At 42.1% G+C, this 16,130-nt stretch overlaps 2 protein-coding genes across 3 annotated transcripts in view; one reads left to right on the plus strand and one right to left on the minus strand.

Annotated features, from left to right (window-relative positions):
• Positions 1-16,130, plus strand: part of LOC119656317 — a 193,939-nt gene that overhangs the window by 57,917 nt on the left and 119,892 nt on the right. The window lies entirely within an intron of this gene.
• On the minus strand, positions 8,143-8,850 carry LOC119654154. The gene has a single exon (XM_038059316.1). It carries the CDS (start codon positions 8,848-8,850, stop codon positions 8,143-8,145), a length of 708 nt encoding a protein of 235 aa, XP_037915244.1.

Here is a 16,130-nt window from a genome sequence, read left to right on the forward strand (position 1 = left end):
TGGGCTCCGAAATACCTTCCATGCCGATATCTGTTTAAATAAAGTTAATAATAGTATATTACTACAATTTTTTGTAATTGGTTAGAAACACCATGATTTTGGGATCACAATCAGAGCCCCGCGGTGATAAGCAACAACGGTACCAGACTATACAGATTGCATGCCTCAGCATTTTTACTGGTGGATGCAAGACCTACCCAAATGTCTATCGAACTAACAAGTACTACAACAGAGCCCAGCTCCACGTTTAAGATCCGAAGGTTTCTTGTCCACGTACTGCATAATCTTCCAATTCAACCATCTACAGAAAATGAATTTCAAAAAATGACTTTATTAAGCCTATTTTTCAAAAGCGCAGAATTTATAATGTGTTCATGGTGACTTTCTTTAGCAGTGAGCGAGGTAAATGCTAAACTCCTTAACGATTCTTCAGACTGTCGCGGGAAAAATTTGTCTTGTCTGTCTCAGCTGACGTATGGAACAGGGCTGCCATATCCTCCCCTCCAAGTGACTTTAACGGATGCAAACAATGTGACTCGGTGACTGATGAGAATAAGGCTTTGCTCTTCATTTTGTGTCCCGGGTATACTCGTACCGGTTGTGTTTCCATGAATGGTATCCCACTGGGATTTGTCTGCTTGCTGTTATTTCCTCTGGTCTAATGGATCTGCTAGGGCTGGTTGTTGGTGCATCGACGCCTCATGCCGGTGTGGCGGCTGCAACTTCGAAAAACGCTCTACATTGATGTTGCTTTCTTTTCCGTTTACAACAACCTTGAACATTTGTTCGGAGAGGCGCTGAATAATCCGATAAGGACCCTCGTATGGATGTTCTAATGGTTTTGTGACGCGATCTATGCGGTCGAAAACATGAGTACACGAATACAAGTCCTTATGCACGAATACTTTTGCTTTTCCGTGGTGTGCCGTCGATGTTGGAGTTACCTGTCGCAATTACTTGCGAAAATTTTCCAGAGCTCGAAGTCTTCATTCCGCTAAACTGCATCGCCAATGTCAGTGTGATACGGGACATTCCTCTCGTATTAAATGGTTCATAACTAATAGAAATGATAGAGACTGACCTCCCAATACCCTGAGTTAAAGGAATCTCTCGGTATAACCCGGAAAACCCTTCAGTGCCTATCCAGACAAGAACAGTGAAAATAACTTTTCACGATACAACCATAGCCTCGGAAATCCAACTCGGTTATTGTGTCAGGAAAGTTGAATATTGCTTTCCAAAGGTGAAACAATGCACAAATTGTGCCAGATAAGGGCGCACAAAGAAATGGAGCATACCCCTTTACGGTGCCTTCAATGTGACTCCTCCCCAGCCTGCAGTCCAACTTTCAACGCAACACGGCGACTGCCCTAAAAAGGCAACCGAAAAAGACATCATTAAAAGTATGACCCTCACTAACACTTTCAGGAAGCAAACCAACAAAAAGTTCTGCTATCAAACAATACATTTGAACTTTGAAGTTCGCTATCGGAGGGTGAAAAAACCTTCCATGTGATCGATCCAAAAGTTAAAAAAACAAAATTCCATAACCCAACCATACTTGCTATCGAAGGTTAAACAAAAAATTTCACCTATTCTCAAGTCAGAAAAACTAGTGTGGCAGTCCTAAACCAAATCCCCACAGAAGCCCAAACCAGCCTCCCTCCATATCATCAGATGCATCATATAATAAGGATCAAGAACAGGCCTGCAAGGTAGGTCCATCCTTCATCCACACGACAAAACCACATCAAAAATCCCCCCTGGGCTTTAGGGAAACTAATGACGCTTATGAAAAGCTTTTTAGTATCCTAAACACCAGAGCTTATGACGTCGCCTCCCCTGACGGCAAACAATCAATAAGCGACTTAAAGTCCATCTACAACCGCACCAAAATCTCCAAACACATACTCAACAACCCCTAACATGAAGGTGGTACACCTCAATGTACAAAGCCACCCCAATGTACAATTTTCCCACATCAACATCAAATAGACATCGTCATTTTCGAGAAAACCTTCATCGATGACACTGACTCTGTATCAATTTCTAACTACCGCATCATTCCCAAAAATTGAGATGATGGATATGATGGCCTAGGGGTAGCCTTCATTAGCAAAGAAGTCTATCCCTAAATACTCCATTGAATTGCTGGCAGTCGATATCTTTCTCGACAATCTCTCCATTACCCTAGTTAACATGTACAGCCCCCCACGAACCTAAAATGCCCACCTCAGTCGAGACTTACATTGAATTTTTAATCTTTTCAATCGTCATTCTCAAGTAATCGTCGCTTTCGATTTCAGGGCCCATAGTACAGCGTGAGGTGACCCAAAGTGCGACTCCAAAGGGAAAACTATTCTGAAAACCATCCAAAAGTACGCTTTTCATGTGGTCAACCTATCAACTATAAAGTTCCAAAGTACAAGAAACACGTACCTGGCAATAGACCTCACAATTACCAACAATCCCTCCCCCATCCAAAGGCTAAATAAAGCCTCTATTCAAAGATTTATGGGACTTGGCCCGCGCCATCAAGAAGAAAAGGCAGATGACTGTCTTCTCCTGTCAAATGGTGAAAATCTCCCCTCTGCTCTCCGCAATCTGGAGCTTCTCCGTAACAAATTCACAGTGATCGCTAAGGATTTGAAGCTGAATTCCAACCCAGTCAAATCCAAATTAATTGTCTTCAACCGGGCCCGAAGGCAAACCATCCAATTAACCACAAATCTACACTACTACCAGAAACTACTTGAGTCCACCCTGAACAAAGAAATAGTCCAACCTCTTACAAACCTCAACTCCAACCTTCACCCGCAAAATGGCGTCAAAATCTTTCGATCACTTACTAGATCGAAAACAGAATGACCCACACCTCTAAATCTCCATCTCTCTCCATCGAGGCCAAATAAATTGCATTCTTGATCTTCCCAGATCCACACACTACCGCTTGCCGACGAGTTCCCTCTACAGCACAGCATCAAGTTCTCTCCTCCCTCAAATCACTTATCAAATCCCAGCTATATCACAGTGCTGCCCAACTGCCCTCCTCCGCAAAGCACCTCCATCCATGGCAAAGTCCGACTTATATTCAAGGATCCCATCGACCAAATACAATTGCCTTCCCAACCCACAAAACCCAATAACCTAGCAGTGGAGAGCGACCTACTCCCCAGCACAGAAACACTTGAAGATCTTCAAATCTACTACAAGGAGCTTATAGAAAACCTCGGAAAAAATAACTTCAGTATCATCTTCACAGATGCTTCCAAAACGGAAAGTAACGCCACCTGTGCCTTCATTAACTTCGATCACTTCCAAACATACGCAGCCAGGATAAACTCAAACTTCCCAACGACGGCCGCAGGACTAAAGGCAGGCAGTGTAAGATTTTTTGGGTACCAGGTCACAAGGGCATTCCCCAAAATTTGCAAGCATATCTTCAAGCAAAAGCAGCTCATGACATCCCCACCATCACCCTTTCCAGGAAAAAGTGCCAAGCATCACCACAGGAGGAAGAAGAAGAATTAATATATACGTTTTGCTTTCTCCCAGCATCTCAGGCAGTACCCTGATTGATTCCGTGTTTATCGCTAATGGTTGGGGTTTGGTCCCCTATTTCCATACATTTGGTTGCAGAGCTTTTTTACCTTTATTTACCAAGATGTTAAAATATATGCTGCTTGTTCGGAGGTTGATGGATAGACGCAACCTGTTTGGAGAGTTGGTTAGTCTGCGGCTGCTGTTTTCTTCCTATTTCTTAGTTTTACAGTACATTTGCCCATACTGGGATTGCATATAGTAGGACCGAGCTAATCGTCCTTGAGAGTCTTACGACACTTATCCACTTCGGTTGCAGCTTTAGCTATATTCGATACCACCTTTATTGCCACGGTTTTTGACATACCCTATCCAAATTGCCTGTCCGGCAAGCCTCTCTTCAAGGTTTCGGTTTGTGTGGCTTAGTGATGGTTACTAAATTTTAGAGGACCACAAGATATATAGATGCCAGCAATTTTAGTCCGAACGTTAAGGTGGTTTCAACCCTCGCTTTCTAACCTGAGGTTTAAGTGTGTCTTCTAAAAGTTCACCTCATTAGATATCAGCGATATGCTGCTCGTAGAATTCATACAACTGGTCGTCGGGAATATTGTACGCGGATCAAGGAAGTGGTGCGAAGAAATTCAGTGACGAATCTTGATGGGTGTAAGCCATTTTATTGGGTCTTTCCCATCATGAAGTTCAGAAAGGCCAACAATAGAAAAATCAAGCTAAGCATCTTCAAGGCTCTAACATACTAAGATTGTGCACCTAAGTTAATATTGTTCCACAACCGAGGAACGAGGAGAGGCTCACTTGCGACTATAAAAAGAGGATCATTTATTCGATCGGAATTTCTTGAACAATTAGCAATATTAAAACACATTCTCCCCAGCTGATAGAATGATTCATAATAACAAAGAAATAGCTCACGCATCCTCACAAAAATAAAAATCTTTGTTTTTGAACAAGGGGAACAATGAACTTGAAATCATGTTGGGAGCCAGAAAAGATAGGTCATGATATAGTCGCGAGAAAAATCTTCACCGTCAGTCATCTGATGCATTTCACTTTTCAGTGAATTTTTGCGATTTTGCGTTGATTAGTACCATATGGTGAACTCATTTGCAAGTTGAAGGGTAGTGATATGTAACATATGGTCATCTAGGCTTTCTTACGATAGAAGAATGTCTAGAATAATGTGAACTTTGTCTGTATCATATGTTAACATCACTAATAAATTTAGGCCCAACTATTTTCAGTGTAAGACGGTATTTTTCCTATTTTGCATAATACAATTCGCGAAAATAAATTAGCGAACAAGTGAACCTTCTCAAAATACTGTTTTTGTTTGTTGTTTGGTTGGTAAAAGTATATTTTCGTCATTTACTTTTAGGCATAATTTGCTCTCAAATTTTATTTTTAGTCCCGTGGCGAAAAATAGTATTCGAAATAAGCTGATGGGCAAATATCTGTGAGTTTGAGTTCAACTGCAATTGGTATGTGATATGGATTCGCTGACATAGTATGTCGACAAAATATCAGGAGAAATGTTGAAGGTGAAATGAAGTTTTTATTCACTTGCCTATGTTTTTAAAGGAGGGTCCATAGTTCCAACATTTAGGACCATTACACTACATATTCATCCTCTTTAGACAAACATCCATGACCTTGGCCGGATTCGAACCCGGGGCACGAGGCGAAGATGGCGAAGCTGACACGCAAAGCGCCTCGGCCATCGCACAGTCCGAACATTGTAATTTAGATTTAAACGCAGAAAATCTCCAATATTTTTTTGGGGAATTTTTTATTTAAAAAGGGTAGATCAGAAATGGTTCAAAAAATGAGTCAATCATGTTATTATGCAATTTGCGTAAACCACAGGCGTTTTATGCAAGATAATATCTTGCTGAATCGCGAAGGCAATAGCACCGACAAAGACTATTGTATGCAGATAGGTGGACTCCTCTACGTTCAATTGAATGTTTGATTTGAATTTCTTATCAGTTTTATTGATCTCCCAAATCACAATGTGTTAGTTTATTGGGAAAAATTGTCACATTCAATTAAGAGTTTGGGGGAAATCAATATTTGTCTTGTCGTTGATCGCTTGTAGTATCAACAGAAAGTTGATATAAAATTAAACAATTAGAAGTTATCTCTTAGATTGTCAATAAATCGTATGCTGAACTACGTGAGGGTTACTGTGAAACTACTGGAAATTTCCACTGTTAAAAATTGTTAGTGTGAATTAATACTATTTAGGAAAATGGAAGGGTTGTTAGTTGCATTTGATTGGTGCTGCTATCATGGATTGTTTAATAAAACGCTAGAAGCTCAGAAGTTATTTATTAGATGAGATATTGTTTAGATAGATTATGAACCTGACATTAGACATTAAAGAAAACTGTCGAAATTCCATCTAATTGCAAATATTTGCAAATACCAGAGGCAATTGTTTGAAAGACATTGGGGTGAAATACTACTGCATGTTCTTCTTGACATTCGATAAGTTCGCAAGGAATAATTGAGTGGGAGACGTCATCAAATGAGGTCTTCTATCTATGACCACAGAAAATATCTGAAGGTACACCCAATTTGCGAAGGATTTGGATGTTTGTTAGAGTACTGGAACATGGAGGATACATTCCCTCCAGCGAAATCCTTTTTGATGCCAAATTTTAGCTCGTTAAAGGGTAAAGTTCTAGTTGATCAGATCCCTTCCTTCTCGTTTGTTATTTTTATCTTATGATTGAATAAACTTTGGTTCGGCTTCATTATCCTTACAGTAAGCGCTATGTATGGGAAGGAGCTACAGCAATAGGGTCTACTAGCAGAACGCCTACGTACTACGTGTTGCACTGAAGGTATTGGGCGTTTGTGATGGTCATGGACCATTTGTCATAGAGCGAGAATCCTGGTATGTTATCTACTGTTGACTTGAATTTAAAGGACAGTGTATGGTTTCAGATAGGATCTAAATAGTGGGAGAACTATTGAACGACGTAAGAGAACGAATTAGAAAAAATACGAATGAGATTATATTTTATTTTTAAAATTTGTCATTGAGAAACTTTGGCCCCTTCTGGATGTACACGAAAACAAGGCTGCTGACATCTGTCTCAAAAGATTGTCGTTATCTTCGTTTGCGGGTCACGGCCACATCTGCAGGAGAAAACGTCGCAAATTCAGTACAGGACGTTTTTGCAAACTGATTGTGATTCAACCGTTGAAAAGCTTTCGTGTTGCGTAGATGACAGAAACTTGGCATGACCCGCCCGAGAATTTTAATAAGTATTAGGCTATCAAATGTGTCTTTACCACTGGTATGGGTCAAGTTGTCAGCCACGTCCCAAAGGACGTCACAAAACCTGGTTAACTACGGAAGCGTGAAGGTAGATCATGAGCGCGTAAGAGGTAGTTAGAGGGAGTGGGTGCGACGCGATTGGGCACCGAAGTCGAAACAAATTTGATGAAATACCGTGTGGCAAAAGAAAATTTGCAATTATTTGGTCAGCGAACTAGAGGCTACAAATAATGATTCCGGTACCATATATTGCATTAAGAAATAACTTATTGGAGGTAGGTGGTCCTCCAACCAACAAGATAGCAAACTCTGCTGCGGGAACTGTAGACGGATATCCTTGCATCCTACTATATAAATCATCCCTTGATAAAGTTTTATGAAGCATCGAAGGAATTTGACCTAAAAATGAATGAAGAAAAGACTAAAATCATGACACCAGCAGGGAATCACCAATCAGACAAAACGTATACTTAACCGCAAATCCTACAAAGGACAGGGACGAAAAAGATAGCGCCAACAGACCAATAATGGTCACCAACAAAGCATTCTACTTAGTATTAATACTACTATTATGTATATCGTTTTGTCCCGCTCTGTTTTTAGTACGAAAAACAAAAAAGAAAACAAATTTTTTTGTTTTGGTCTAACTAAAACTTACTGGGGGAGGAAACAACTGGTTCTCGAAATATCGGTATAGGAAAAAAATATAGTTTTCTATTCGGCTTTTGAGGGAAAATTTAGTCTTTCATTTCTAGTTTTTCTTGCTTCTTAGTATCGTCAATGAATAGGAAAACAACGCTCGCAATGAATAATACAGGGGGCGCCATTTAAATTGAAGGGAAGTTTTTTTTAAAAAAATATAAATAAAAGACCAAATATTTTCAATTTTTTTACGTAGTCATTTATTTTGCTTCAGGGAGATTTGTTTTAACTACTTTTTGAAGATGATATCGCGTAAATGTTGGCCTTTGGACTTGATGGACAAATTGGTCCTTTTTTCGGCGTTTTGTATCACTTTGGCCAACGTTTCAGGCGTAATGGCGGCGATTTCGTTTCGAATGTTGTCCTTAAGTTGAGCCAGAGTCTCAGGCTTTCCAGCGTATACTTTGGATTTTAAATAGCCCCACAAATAAAAGTCCGGTGGCGTTAAATCTGGAGAGCGCGGTGGCCAGTCAAAATCACCATTTTTCGATATTATGCGACCAGGAAACAATGGGCGCAATAAATCCATTGTAGCACGAGATGTATGGCATGTGGCGCCATCTTGTTGGAACCAGAAGTCCTCCAGATCATTTTCACGAACAATCGGTTATCATAGCTCGATAACGGTCGCCATTGAAGGTTTCGATAGCACCAGCACCATTTTCAAAAAAGTACGGCCCAATGATCATTGTTGCACAAATACCGCACCAAACTGTGACTTTTTGTTCGTAAAGAGGCTTTTCATGAATTATTTGTGGGTTTTCAGTGGCATAGAATCGACAATTCTGTTTATTTACACCTCCAGATAATGAGAAATGTGCCTCATCCGACATAATGATTTTTTGCCAGAAGTCACTTTGATTTCGAGCCATTTCCACAGCCCATTTGCCATAATTGACACGACGCACATAGTCGGCTGGGTTTAATTTGTGTGCCATTTGAATTTTGTACGGAAATAACTTCAAATCTATACGAATAATGCGTCTCAAAGTGGTTTCCGGGATGTTCAATTCCTTAGAACGGCGTTTGGTCGAAGTTGTTGGAGTGGCATCAACACTGGCTTGAACGAGCGCGATGTTTTCATCGGAGCGTGATGTGCGCATTCTGGATGCGTGGCTGGCATCATTAAGATTGCCGTGATCAATAAACTTCGCGTAAAAACGTCGTATGGTAACGTCAGTCGGTGCAGTTTTCACTTTCTTTATTTTTCGATATTCACGTTGTGTTTGCACAATTGAGAATTTTTTTTGGGTGTATAGCTGCACAATTTCAGCACGTTCTTTTGGAGTGTATCTGTCCATGGCGAAAAATCTCCTAAGACTGACGTTTGTAACGCGGTATTTGATTAGTCGATTTGACAGTTCTGTCAAAAGTTATAGTGTTGCCAGGTGCCTTCAATTTAAATGGCGCCCCCTGTATAAAACTTCGGTAAATGTTGAAATTTCACCCCCATCATCGAAGGGGTGAATATTTTATGGATGGGGAGCTGGAAAGTTCCCACTCCTCAACCCCGATAAACACTCGTGGCGGTCACCCCGCTATCAAAATTTGTGGACCCTCAAACTGACGTTTTTTTCCTATCATCCTGGTAAAGAAGCTCAAAAGTTATATTTATTAGATGAGATATTGTTTAGATAGATTATGAATCTGACATTATACATTAGAGAAAACTGTCGAAATTCCATCTAATTATGTAGTTTATTGACTTTGAAAGTACTTTGACGCTCGTAATTTCTCGAATAAAACAAGTTGAATGAACGGGAGACCATAAAGAAATGTATCCTCTAGACTGCGTAGATTTTATCAAAAGACAATCTTTGGTTCGCGTGCGAACTAAAGTTTCAGTTCATGAAATTACCATATTTTCATGGATACTTGCAAGTCGAATTCGTTATTGTTTATAATTTCTGGTTGCGAATTTCAGGGAATTGTAATTAAAAGATATTAAATCTATACTACGATTACGACCTGTCTAAGAGATATCCATGTTAATGACGGTGATTTTACCTTTAGTCAGTCTATGGTAAATGTATACATTATTATTAGCTTTTTCCATAAAGAGATACAGGTTGAAAGGTGGTAGCCATGGTAAAACAATACAAATCTTCGGAAAAATAAATACTAATCGTTTTAACTTAGTAATCATATTGGCTTACGATTTGTAGTGCTTAATTTTTCCTCCAGGAAAATCTGTCTTGGACCCATATTCATATTCAGTTTTAATGACATAACGTAACGTCGAAAAGAAAACAAAGGGCCAACGTGACCGCTTTAGAAACTTTCTCATAAAGTTGAAGCCTGTAATTTATTTTATGATTATCTACTGCATTATAGCACGCTATAAATGCATTATTTCGTAATTTTATGAAGTTGAAACGTGAACAGTGTCTAATATTTTTTTTATTACAAAGCCCATAGACTCATGATACACAGGTCACAGGATTGAAAGATCAGCATTCAACTAACTTAGTGCGTTCATCGCCATCATTAACGAATTACATGAAGGTAATAGGGCAGCAGGTGTTTTACCGGCTATAAAACATTATAATTTTGGGAACTACGTGTCGCTTTCCTCAGTGCGAACTCTATCACTAAGGAAGGTGAAAAGTCTTCTTTTTCTTCAGCCTTTATCCCGTTCACAAGCGGGGTCGGCTCGTCGTGATCGGTTTCGCCATTTGGTTCTATCAAATGCCGGATGTCACGCCACTAATTCAACGCAATATCTTCATCTCCATTATCACAAAACGCCGCTCATTGTCTTTTATAGTCGGCGAACACTCAGAACCATAGAGAGCGACGGAAAAAAGAAAGTTTATAAGCTTGCTTCAAGGGTTTATGTTAAACTTTATAAACCCCGCGAAAAAGGCTTTCAGTTCTAACAAGCAGACCATGTAAAACCGATGATGGTGCCTCTGATCAGAAAACGTAGCTAGAACCGATAAAAGAGGTGAAATTGGAGAGGAAATCGATTCGCCAAACTGCCATTAAATTTGGTATGGATGATCGAACTTTGGGCCGGTACATCAAGAAATTCGGTATGCAAGTTTCAGAGAAGGTTTTGACACTTCTTCAACGCATTACGTCGTACGTTAACACTTGCTTAGTCCGTATGGTCTGTAACAGGTGATATTTTTCCATAATTGTGGCAGTAATTTATGGATTTTTTGATAGATTAAATAATTCGCTGTGTATTTGCGTGGTATTGCGGGTTCATGTTAAGAAGTCCGGTTCAAACAAGCATGAGTCGTGCAAAGGAGTTTTACAAAGATAATATTGACCACTTCTTTTCAAATTTAGAGCGGGTGTTTGCTGAGTCCCTATATGGACCAAGTTCAACATGGAATATAGATGAGACAGGGCTCTTAACCCTAACAAACTGAATTGGGAAAATAATTTCGTTCAAAGGTCAACTTCGGGTGAACGAGGCGTCATGATTAAGTTGGCGTTTGCAATCAATGTAGCGCGAAAAACAATTCCACCATTTTATTTATTCCCGAGAAGGAAGAAGGTGTCAGCTTAACTTGTGCGACAACTTGACGAAGAACAACGTCGAATCGTTGATCTTTCTTGTGGATTATTGGTTGCTAGAAATGAAACTGATTCCACATCTGATCACCTGCACTCAGAACATTCAACATCCGGCAATAGCTACGCTTCCATCATATTAAACATTTGTCTTCTCAAAAAGGCACCACCGCGAGAAAAATCAAAATGAGGCCGCAAAGCGAAAATCACTTTCATTATATCGTCTCCCCAATATCAAACCCCTCTTTGACAACAACAAGAGAAAGGAAATGCTGCAACAGTTTTGAAAGAACTTGACGCAGACAGACACCAAGAATGTGCATCGGCAAGCAAACGTAAATTCAAATTATTTTTACACTCATGAGGAGAACGTGTCCCCCGTTACATTGGGGCAAAGCCACCTCAGAACTTATGAAATATTGCCGAAATTTGATCCTGCCTATCTTCCAATAAGTCCAATTTGATTATAGCTTTGTCGTCGACATGATGTAATGACAAAATTTTTTTTGGCGATGGTCAAAGACCATCCTGAGTGGCTAGAGACGACCAAGAGGAAAGAACTGTCCAAAAATCTAAAAAGAAGGTGAAATTGACCATGAATTTCCGCCCGCAAATATTGTCCGGATAGCTAAGTGGTTAGAGTACAAGGCTGGCGGTTGAAAGTTCTAGAAAGTCGGATATAGTTGTGTTGAAATTATGCCTTGCATTTTGTTAGTTTTCATTTCTGAGAGTTGACATTGAGACGAAAAATGCAAACAGTCATCGATCGAGATCGTCCACTAACTTATTGAGTTCAAGTGGTTAGAGCGCTGGGCTATCATAGCGGAAGGTCGCGGTTCAAATCTCACTAGTGGCGTTGGAATCGTGATTTGACGTCGGATACCAGTCGACCCAGCTGTGAATGAGTACCTGAATCAAATCAGGGTAATAATCTCAGGTGAGCGCAATTCTGACCCCATTGCCTCCTATAGGGTCCTGTAATCCTATAGTGCACCGTTACGGTCCTGAATGAAGTGCTCTAACACACTTCAAGGCCCCGATTCAATTGGATTGTTGCGCCAACGATTATTATTATTAAATATTGAAGCTCCATCGACGTGATTCATCGACACATGCTTGCATGCCTCTGTGCTAGCCAGGCTCGGGAATGTGAGGGAGTCCTTTGAGCAATTCGATTCCTAATGTGTCATTATACAAAATCTCACGTGTCCTTTATCGATGCGTGGGTCCACACCGGATGCTGAAAATTCCTAGCGAGCCTACCGATATAACATCACGCGAGCTAAACTGAGAAATGAAAATAAAAAAAAAAAATACGGGCCCAACCCCGCGCTTAGAACCGTAAATCTCCGAACCCGAGTACCGCGATCGAAAGGGATAATCCACGACGGATCAGATTCTCGATCAATGTTTTTCCTGCCCAGATATATGGTGAGGCGCGACCTTAAGAGGTTTTCATTTTGCCTTGGCATCCTCAGTTATTCTATTGGAGGATGCCCCTTTTTAATGTGACAATTGCGGAGTTGGAGAGGAGGAGGGGAAGAGGAATTTCATTTCTTTATATAATAAATAATAATAATTCATTAACGACCCAAAAACCGGTATCTGGTCTAGGTCTGCCTTAGTAAGGAACTCCAGAAACCCCGGTTTTGTGCCGAGGTCCACCAATTTGATATTTCCAAAAGCTGCTTGGCGTCCTGACTTACGCCATCGCTTCATTTCAGGCAGGGTCGCTTCTTCTTTTTGTACCATAGAAATGGCCCTTATAGACTTTCCAGTGTGCATCATCTTCATCCATTCGGATTAGGTGGCCAGCCCACCGCAACCTGTTGAGCCAAATTTTATGTATGACCAGACGGTTGTGGTATCGTCGATGGTCATAAATTATGTCATTATGTAGTATATGGAACTGTCCATCCTCATGTAGGGGGCCAAACATTCTTCAGAGGATTCTTCTCTCGGTGTCCGGATAGCTGAGTGGTTAAAGCGCAAGGCTGTCGTACGGAAGGTCGCGGTTCAAATCTCACTGGTGGTAGTGGAATTTGTATCGTGATTTGACGTCGGATACCAGTCGACTCAGCTGTGAATGAGTACCTGAGTCAAATCAGGGTAATAATCTCGGGCGAGCGCAATGCTGACCACATTGCCTCCTAGTGTACCGTTACGGTCTTGAATGAAGTGCTCTAACACACTTCAAGACCCTGATCCAACATGGAGTGTTGCGCCAACTATTATTATTTCCGAGTTATCACAATCTCGGCAGATGCCGGATTTTACCTAATACTAGCACTAAGTGCCAAGCATTTAGGCTCGGACGATCCTACCTACTTAAAAACTAAAGGGACGCTGGTGATGGTGGCCGATGGTAGGTCAGTGGGAGAATCCGTCGAGTACTCCCCGCAACATCGAGCACGTATGCAGAATGGTGTACTTCTGCATGGTTTGAACCAGACTGTGCGAAAGTCCCAGGATATCAAGGGAAGCCGTCAGAGATTTAGGTACAATACCTGTAGCTGACAATATTATGGGAACTACAACCACCCGCTCGAGACGCCAAATTTCTTTGATTTCACGAGCCAATGGCTCATAGTTCACCTTCTTCTCCACGTATTTCCGTTCAATGTTGCTATTATGGGGGATAGCAACATCAATAATATACGCGGAGCGACCCGTCTTGTCAACTAACAGTACGTCAGGCTTGTTGTGTGCGGTATGGCGATCAGTCAGAACTTGCCGGTCCCAATACATGCTGTAAGCAGAACTATCAAGTACTGCTTGCGGCTCGTATCGGTAAACCGGACATGTCCCCGTGATCAGCCCATGCTTGTATGCAAGGTTTTGATGGATAACCTTACATACAGCATTATGCCTGGTGATGTACTGCACCGGTGCCATAACAGTACAGCCAGAAATGAGATGGTCCAACGTCTCTAACGCCGAACCACACATTCTGCACTGGTCGTTCTCCACCCGTTCTTTCATGATGAGCTTTTTATAAGCTCGAGTGGCGACCACGCCATCCTGAATGGCACACATGAACCCCTCCGTCTCAGCAAAGAGCTCCCCAGCACACAGCCACCTGTTCGACAGATGCAAATCGACAAATGGCTGCCAAAGACAATTCACGTGTTTTCCGTGCATTGCCTTCGACTTCCATTCCTCGATCCGCTCCTGGTCCGACTTCACCCCACTCAGAGGATTGAAAGATCGATCCTTCAAGTTAAGTGGAGTCAGTCTACAGTCTGCCTTACAGACAGCCGCATGCAAGGGGCTCGCCTGCTCTTTACTGTAAAAATAAGCGCGCAGCGAGTCGACTTGGCGATGATGTTGCGCCGCCACGTCAACCACGCCCCTACCTCCGATGTCACGAGGCAGGTTCATCCGCTCCACGGCAGACTTTGGGTGATGCATTCGGAATTTGGACATAGTTGTCCGTATCCGCCGCTGGACGTTTTCCAGGTCGGTCTTCGTCCACGGCAATATTCCGAATGCATAAGCCAGTGAAGGGATGGCGAATACATTCAACGCGCTTATTTTATTCTTCCCCGAGAGATGCGATTTCAGCACCAGCTTCACACGTCGCAGGAATTCGGACAGCAGAGCTTCCTTCAGATCACCAACTCGAGCATGGGTTCCTTGCAGAATTCCTAGGTACTTGTAGAAGTCTGTCTCGGTCATAGCTTCGATGTGGAGGTCACCAATGCTATGTCCGGCATGCGGCTCGTGATGACCTTTGCGAATGGCTTGGATTCGACATTTGTCTAATCCAAACTCCATCCGAATATCACGGCTGAACATGTCTATTATTCGCAACAGACTTCTAAGATGGTCGTCAGTACCAGCATACAGCTTGATGTCATCTAGGTACATCAAGTGTGTCAGTTCGCACTTAGCACGTAGGCCATATTTTATTGCAAAACCATGCCCTCTAGCATCATTCAGTAGCCATGAAAGGGGGTTCAGTGCCATACAAAACCAAAGAGGACTCAATGAATCCCCCTGGAAGATGCCCCTCCGAATACGGATGGGCTCTGAAGTATTAGCACCCTCAGATGTACGGACTGACAAGGTGGTATGCCACCCTTCCATGACTGTCGCCAAAAACTTTATTAGTTTCGGATCAATGCGATACAGATGTAGGATGTCGATTAGCCAGGTATGCGGAACGCTATCAAAAGCCTTGGCATAATCGATATAGCAACTGAAGAGGTTTCTTTGGCCTCTAGTTGCTTGTCCTACAACTACCGAGTCGATAATGAGTTGCTCTTCGCAACCCCTTGACCCAACTCGGCAGTCCTTCTGCTCCTCGGACAGAATGTTGTTGATCCTTCCACTAATAATGGACGTGATGAATTTGTAGAGGGTTGGTAAGCAAGTGATCGGTCTTGTGTCTGCGGGGTCCTGCACCGTGTCCTTCTTAGGGATAAGGTAGGTAATTCCCGCAGTGAGGAAAGGTGGAAATTCCTCCGGCCGACTCATGACCTCATTTATACTGCGTGCCAACCGACTGTGTACGCTGGTAAATTTCTTATACCAGAAATTCTGCACCCGATCCAGACCTGGGCCCCTCCAGTTCTTCGAAATGTTTATGGCTCGTCGAACTTCCTCTTCGATAACATCCGCGAAATTCATGCCAGGTGTATTGGCATGGCGGGTGCTTTCGGCGGTGATCCACTCAGCATGCTCAGCATGCTGGGCAGGTAACCCCCAAAGTCCACCCCAATACTCTTTCGCTTCCGTCACCGAGAACTGTATTGTCTGGGCGCTCTGTTGGGATTCGTTGAGAGATCTGAAAAAGCTCCGCTGGTTCCTCGCGTATGTTGCATTCTGGACACGTCTAGAGTAACTTTCGCCATACCGTCGCAACCGACTGCATATGACAGAAAGTTTCTGTTTTAGTGTGTCCAGAATTTCAACAACGGGTGTCTCACAGGGGATGGCATAGTTCCGGTAAACCCTCTGCACTTTATTTCTCACCCGTCGGCTGGCACTGCCAGTGCTGATCTGAATCAGTCTAGCAATGTCCTGCCTTAGTGAGTCCCGCCGACGTTCCAGA

This window comes from Hermetia illucens, chromosome 4, assembly GCF_905115235.1.
Source record: "Hermetia illucens chromosome 4, iHerIll2.2.curated.20191125, whole genome shotgun sequence".
Lineage (NCBI taxonomy): Eukaryota > Metazoa > Arthropoda > Insecta > Diptera > Stratiomyidae > Hermetia > Hermetia illucens.

Bases quoted from the DNA above. Each gene is read 5' to 3' on its own strand.
- LOC119654154 (XM_038059316.1), bottom strand. From the start codon at position 8,850: ATGGACAGATACACTCCAAAAGAACGTGCTGAAATTGTGCAGCTATAC.